This window comes from Megachile rotundata, chromosome 1 (assembly GCF_050947335.1).
Source record: "Megachile rotundata isolate GNS110a chromosome 1, iyMegRotu1, whole genome shotgun sequence".
NCBI classification, from domain to species: Eukaryota; Metazoa; Arthropoda; class Insecta; order Hymenoptera; family Megachilidae; genus Megachile; species Megachile rotundata.
The window spans coordinates 18938657-18944922 of record NC_134983.1 but is presented as its reverse complement, the minus strand read 5'-3'; the positions used below and the strand labels follow the sequence as shown (position 1 = coordinate 18944922).

At 38.2% G+C, this 6266-nt stretch overlaps 1 protein-coding gene across 1 annotated transcript; it reads left to right on the top strand.

Moving 5' to 3' along the window:
* Window positions 1–270: 270 nt before the first annotated feature.
* On the top strand, window positions 271–4549 carry LOC143264193 (uncharacterized). The gene is made up of 8 exons (XM_076530184.1): window positions 271–545; window positions 1123–1240; window positions 2408–2669; window positions 2794–2910; window positions 3315–3405; window positions 3469–3602; window positions 3688–3820; window positions 4067–4549. Exons 1-8 carry the CDS (start codon window positions 396–398, stop codon window positions 4112–4114), a joined length of 1053 nt encoding a protein of 350 aa, XP_076386299.1. The 5' UTR covers window positions 271–395; the 3' UTR covers window positions 4115–4549.
* Window positions 4550–6266: the final 1717 nt, after the last annotated feature.

Genomic DNA, 6266 nt, shown 5'->3' with positions numbered 1-6266 from the left:
CCTCATACTTTACCGCATTACGCAATCGGACTACTTAAATTTAATCGAAACGATTCGCCGCATGAAAACAGCCGAAACCTTTCTATTCAAAAATTGCAAGCAATGTACGCAGTTACGTGATGTTTCTCGTGAACGGTAATAGCGAAAGAGGTAAACGGGGTATCGATATTAATGGTCAATTTTGCGTCACTTAATGTAGTCAGAAGAAGGACCGTTAGCGACCCGGTAATTTTTCCGTAACGCGAGCTTGGTGCCGAACAGATGGTTCGCATGAAAAATGCATCACTTGGAAGGGTTATAGAATCGTTCCAAGCGTGGATTCAACTGCAGTCCTCTTCCTGACAAGAACGTATACATCCAGTTGAAAAGCCTCTTTAGATTGTTGCTGTCTCATTATGGATGCAGGTACAATAGAAGAAAGTTACATGAAGCTTACCAAAAAATTCTTGTTAATCAGTGGAATTTGGCCTAGCCAGAATAAATCCGTCCAGTACATTTGTCGATTTATTATATACGTTGCTATTGTAATATCAATTATAACACAGGTACACGCATGGTATAGTATCGATTCTTTTTTGGATGCATGCATTGGTGTTCATATCGTAGGTACTCTAAGTGTATCTGACAGTGGTTATTCTAATCGTGACAGTGAAAGTGTTATGCAAGGTGTTTCCGAAATTTTACGACTGAAAAGAGGGTGAATCTACTCGAAAGACAACTTTCACATTTTCCATCGTGTCGTGTATAGTTTACAAATAATTAAAAACCGTCGAAATTCAGTTCTCTCCAAAACGAAGCTGCGAATGAACAAATTTTGTTACAAATTTTTGCCTCATTTTTTCGTGCAGATTCATCGTTTTTACAATTGTACCGATCGGAAACATTCTTTATTTTAGGTATAATTGTGTGAGTGCTACGAATACTTGAAATCGATTACAGATAATAAGAGTGGCACGCTATTTCTGCCTCGATGTTGTAGTAGAACAGCTTCCATTTTTACTTGCGTCTTGCTTGGTAATAGTGAAACAGGGCACTTATATCATAAACGACGCAAGAGTGAGTAAATACAAATGTGACACCCTCTGTGCCTCTAATTGCACGAAATAAACTGTCTGGTTGCAGCTGCATACGCTGTTGACTGGGATGTTTAACGACTGGAAAACCGATAAATCGAAGGAGGAGCTTGCTATTATGACTTCGTACATGAATAGGGGTGCACTTTTCGCGTCTATTTATTTAGGTGAGTGTACCTCGTATTGGATGGATAGAATCATTCAGAAATTGCATTTGGAAATGGTATATATTCTCGAATCGTCATATTCTGAAATCTCTATACTCCCGAATTTCTATGCTCCCGAATTCCTATACCCCCCAATTTCCCACACACTCGCATCCCTCATCCCTGAATCCCTACACTCCCGAAATTCAATGCTCCCGAATTTCTATGCTCTCAAATTTCTACACCCCCGAATTCCTACACATTCGAATCCCTACACTCCCGAATTCCTGCGCCTTCGAATTTCTACGCTTCCGAATTCCTACACCCCCGAATTCTCACATATTCGAATCCCTACACCCCCGAATCCCTACACTCCCCAATTCCTATACTCCCGAATTTCTACGCTCTTGAATTCCTACACCCCCCGATTCTCACGCGCCCGAATCCCTACATCCCCGAATCCCCAACCTCCCGAATTCCTACACCCCCGAATACCCCATCCTCCCGAATTCCCACGCTCCCGAATTTCTACGCCCCCGAATCCCTACACACCCGAATCCTTACACCCCCGAATTTCCACGCGTCCGAATCCCTACACCCCCGATTTCCCACACACCCGAATCCCTACACCCCCGAATCCCTACACTCCCCAATTCCTATGCTCCCGAATGTCTACGCTCTCAAATTCCTATACCCCCCAATTCCCACGCGCCCGAATCCCTTCCCCCCCGAATCCCCACCCTCCCGAATTCCTACACCCCCGAATCCCCACCCTCCCGAATTCCCACGCTCCCGAATTTCTACATCCCCGAATCCCTACACCCTCAAATCCCTACATTTCCAAATCTCTGCACCCCCAAATCCCTCCCTTCCCAAATCCTCCTATCCCAAAATTCCCACACCCCTAAATCGCTGCATCCCCAAATCACCATATTCCCAAATTCACACATCTCCACCTCGACACATCCCCAAAGTTGTACACCCTCAAATCGCCACCTCCATCAGCCACAACTCCAATTGGTCACAACAGAAGAATGGACGCCGCACACGTATTCTCGTGGGTTCCCTCCCCAATTCGTGAGTTGACACCTTGTTTCATCTAGTAGCATATATTGTTAACTACGCCGTGATGCACTACAAAGTAATTTATTCGATAAGAGATTTGTACTTTGACAATTTTATTTGCAGCGAATGCATATGGCTCCACGGCGCTGTTCCTCCAAATACCATGGTTTCCGCGGATCCTGGACGTCATAATGCCATTGAACGCTTCCCGAGCTCGGGCGTACATTATTCCAGCTGCGTTCCCCTTCGAGGAGGACGATTACTATTACTTGATAATATTTCAGATGACCGTTGCAATTTTGGTTACGATGTTTGTATACATTGCGTGCGACACGTGTTTCATATACACTGTGCAGCATGCTTGCGCATTGTTTGCGATGTCTGGGTAAGAATATTGGAAAAGGAACATTTTCGATGATTATGTAACCTGTAATAGACTAGAATCTTTAACAGCTTGTATATCTTAAGTGCGTAAAATTATAATAGAGATTGCAAATGTTTGTATGTAGATATCGTTTTAAGGAAGCGATCAGAGACGTGCCTGCAGGAAGCAACGTTTCAAACTTCTCGTACGAGACGCACAGGAAAGTGTGTCGCTCGGTTGAGGCTCATAATCGCGCATTGACGTAGGTACAATATGTATTTATTTTCGTTACTTTGCTGAGAAAGTGGATTAGTATCTATATAGATTATCTCTAGGTTATTTTAATTTAGAGACTGTAGATGACTTCGATTACCTTCGATTTTACGCATTGTGCGTATTTATAATTGTATCCAAAATGGTGTCTCCAGATTCTAGAATCTAGCACAGAATCTAGTAGTCACACTCAACTGATATCGATACTATTTTATTGAAAAATAAAAATCGCGTGTTTGAAAACACCGACTGGAAACGAGAATAATTTCATTGCTTTTATAGAAAATAATTTATACCCGAATGCTCTTGAAGTACCAATGCGATATATTATACTTTCTATATTTTATTTATGAACTGCGTGATTTGTCTGCAAATTCTGTTTAAAATTCCTAGATTTTTGAAAGAAATCGAGGAAATTCACTTCGGTTACCTTTTGATCTGTTTGGGTATTATAACCGGAGCATTCAGTGGTACGCTAGTTTTGGTAAGTTCGTTAAATTCAATACCGTCCGATCATAATAACTTTATTGATGTGTGACTTTTTCAGCTGTCGAGATTGAGCATTTGCATGCAGTTCTATCAGTGCACCGGATTCTTGGTTGTTCAGTTGGTGCATCTGTTTTTCTTGACGATTCAAGGACAGTTTGTGATCGACTCGAACTGGAGGACCTACAACGAAATGTGGGTATAAAAATTCGTGTAAAATAAAAAGATAAAATATAATTACATGTTTTGGACTATTAATTGTGAACTGTGACATTTACAGATACGGCGGTTTCTGGTACAATGCAAAACCTAAAACACAGATCTTTTACTTGCTAGCGTTGAGGGCAACCATGAGTGCTCCTCAAATAACAGCCGGAGGTCGCATTCCGATGAACCTGGAAACCTTTGCAAGCGTAATGTTAACTATTTGCAACTTTTTAAGAGTTTTGTTTATGTCAAATTATCTATCCAGTAATGTGGATAATCATATAAGAGTGAAAGTAATAAGTTTGGTTAACTAAGAACAGGAAACTAATGCGTTCGGTAAACGCGTATAGTTGGTTAAAAAAATTCAACGAAAGTAAAAATTCTATTTGCACTTTTGCAAATATATTTTGCAACTTAGCACTAGTTCGATAATAACAGATATATATTTTCAGATTATAAAAGCATCGGTTTCATATTTCACGATGTTGAAATCAACGTAGTCGACTGATGAAGATGAAGGAAACGAAGCATACAAGGTGCACGGTAAACACGCAATCGACATACGCGTTACATACAAAATCTGTATAATTTTGTACAATAATTTTAACTCGTCCGAATTTGAATTATTGTAACGCGAATGTTAGAGCATGAAAACTGAAGATCAAAGAATAGCTATATATGTAGTGTTTAATTATCGGACGCGTAGATAGAAGTCATCGATTCACCGCAATGTATTCATTTCATCCCTTAAATGTTGCGAATCTGAGAAGTTTAGAATGTTATGATATAATGGCAGAAAATACACGTTATAAACTGTTTTATTCAAATTTTAGTAGCCAGTGTTGATTACATTCTTTTATTTATATGTCAAATATATTTCAGGTCAGTTAAGGTCCATATGTAGCATATTTGTTTTATGAGGCACATATTGTTGTATGTACATTTTTTTCAGACATTTTAGTGTACTATATTGTATATTTTTCTTACAATTTTATATGGTGTTATACATTTGTCGTTGTACATATGTGTGCATATTATACATATGTTGTTCATATATGTGCACATACATATGTTGTTGCATTTGCATTGTACATATGTGTACACATATATATGTTGTTGCATATGTGTTGCACATATGTGTACACATATGTATGTTGCTGCAGATGTGTTGTACATATGTGTACACATACATATGTTGTTGCATTTGCATTGTACATATGTGTACACATTCATATGTTGCTGCATATGTGTTGCACATATGTGTACACATATGTGTGTTGCTGCAGATGTGTTGTACATATGTGTACACATACATATGTTGTTGCATATGTGTTGTACATATGTGTACACATACATAGGTTGTTGCATATGTGTTGCACATATGTGTACACATATATGTGTTGCTGCAGATGTGTTGTACATATGTGTACACATACATATGTTGTTGCATATGTGTTGTACATATGTGTACACATACATAGGTTGTTGCATATGTGTTGCACATATGTGTACACATACATATGTTGTTGCCTTTATGTTGCACATATGTGTACGCATATGTTACTGCAAATGTGTTGTACATATGTGTTGTATGTATTTGTGCATACATTCCTGTACCCACAAAGCATATGTATACATATATTTACACATATTTTGTCATATATAATTAGCATATATTTTTCTACATATATTTGTATATATTCTTTTACATATGTGTGCATATGGTTCATACACATATTCTGACACATTTCCCTATACTCCAATAGCTTCACCATCATCCACACCGCGGAAAAGCATGAAACGTACAAGTATTACCCAGCGATAACCATCTGAATAATTCGCACACTTATCGTCGGACGCTTATTAATCTCGTTGCAAATATTAATATGGAATCTGGACCGTGGGATTAGGTCAACTTAAACGGGCACAACCTCTCGGTGACTTTCTCACAGAGCTTCATAGCGAGGGCACGAATATTTCTGAACTTATTTCAATCCTCGTAACAAAGACACCGTGATTTATGGTTTGCATCCATCTCAACAAAAATTCTATAAAATATATACTTCTCTTTCACTTTTGCAGCTACTATCGCTATACCAATTTCTCTATCATTTCTTGTCTTACTATTAATAGTCTTTCGTATTGTTCTACGATGAGGTAACTTCTCACATTTTCATTTCATCGAGCACACATTCCTCAATTTATTTTCTGCATATTTTTCTAGTATTTTTATAGACTTCAAAATTTTGTATATTTCAGTATATTTTCTGTTAAATAATTTTTTTAAATAAAAGTTTGCGGAACTGTTAGAATAAGGTGACTTGTAGATTCGAAGTTAGCCTATATGTATTTCATATATACTTCAACACATTTCAACATATTTCTACAAATTATAAAATAAATGTATTAAAAGAATTATCTTTTGACACTCGTTAAGAGAATAAGAGAATAAATTTAATAAGAGAATAAGTGACTTTGGCAATCCCAACATCTGTGTGTCGCTGTTACTGCCAACGTCCACCGGCAATAGGTATCTCCCGATAGATAAAAAAACTTGTTCTCCTTGCCCCGGTGTGGCCAATTACTCTAGATTCTTGACTCTAGTGAAAAGTGCAGTGTACAATCGAGAGCAGATGTTGTCTCCACAGAAAA

Coding starts and splice junctions, on each gene's coding strand:
- LOC143264193 (XM_076530184.1), top strand. CDS start 396: ATGGATGCAGGTACAATAGAAGAAAGTTACATGAAGCTTACCAAAAAA. Junction 3,406..3,468: donor TCAGTGGTACGCTAGTTTTG/GTAAGTTCGTTA, acceptor TGACTTTTTCAG/CTGTCGAGATTGAGCATTTG. Junction 3,821..4,066: donor ACCTGGAAACCTTTGCAAGC/GTAATGTTAACT, acceptor ATATATTTTCAG/ATTATAAAAGCATCGGTTTC.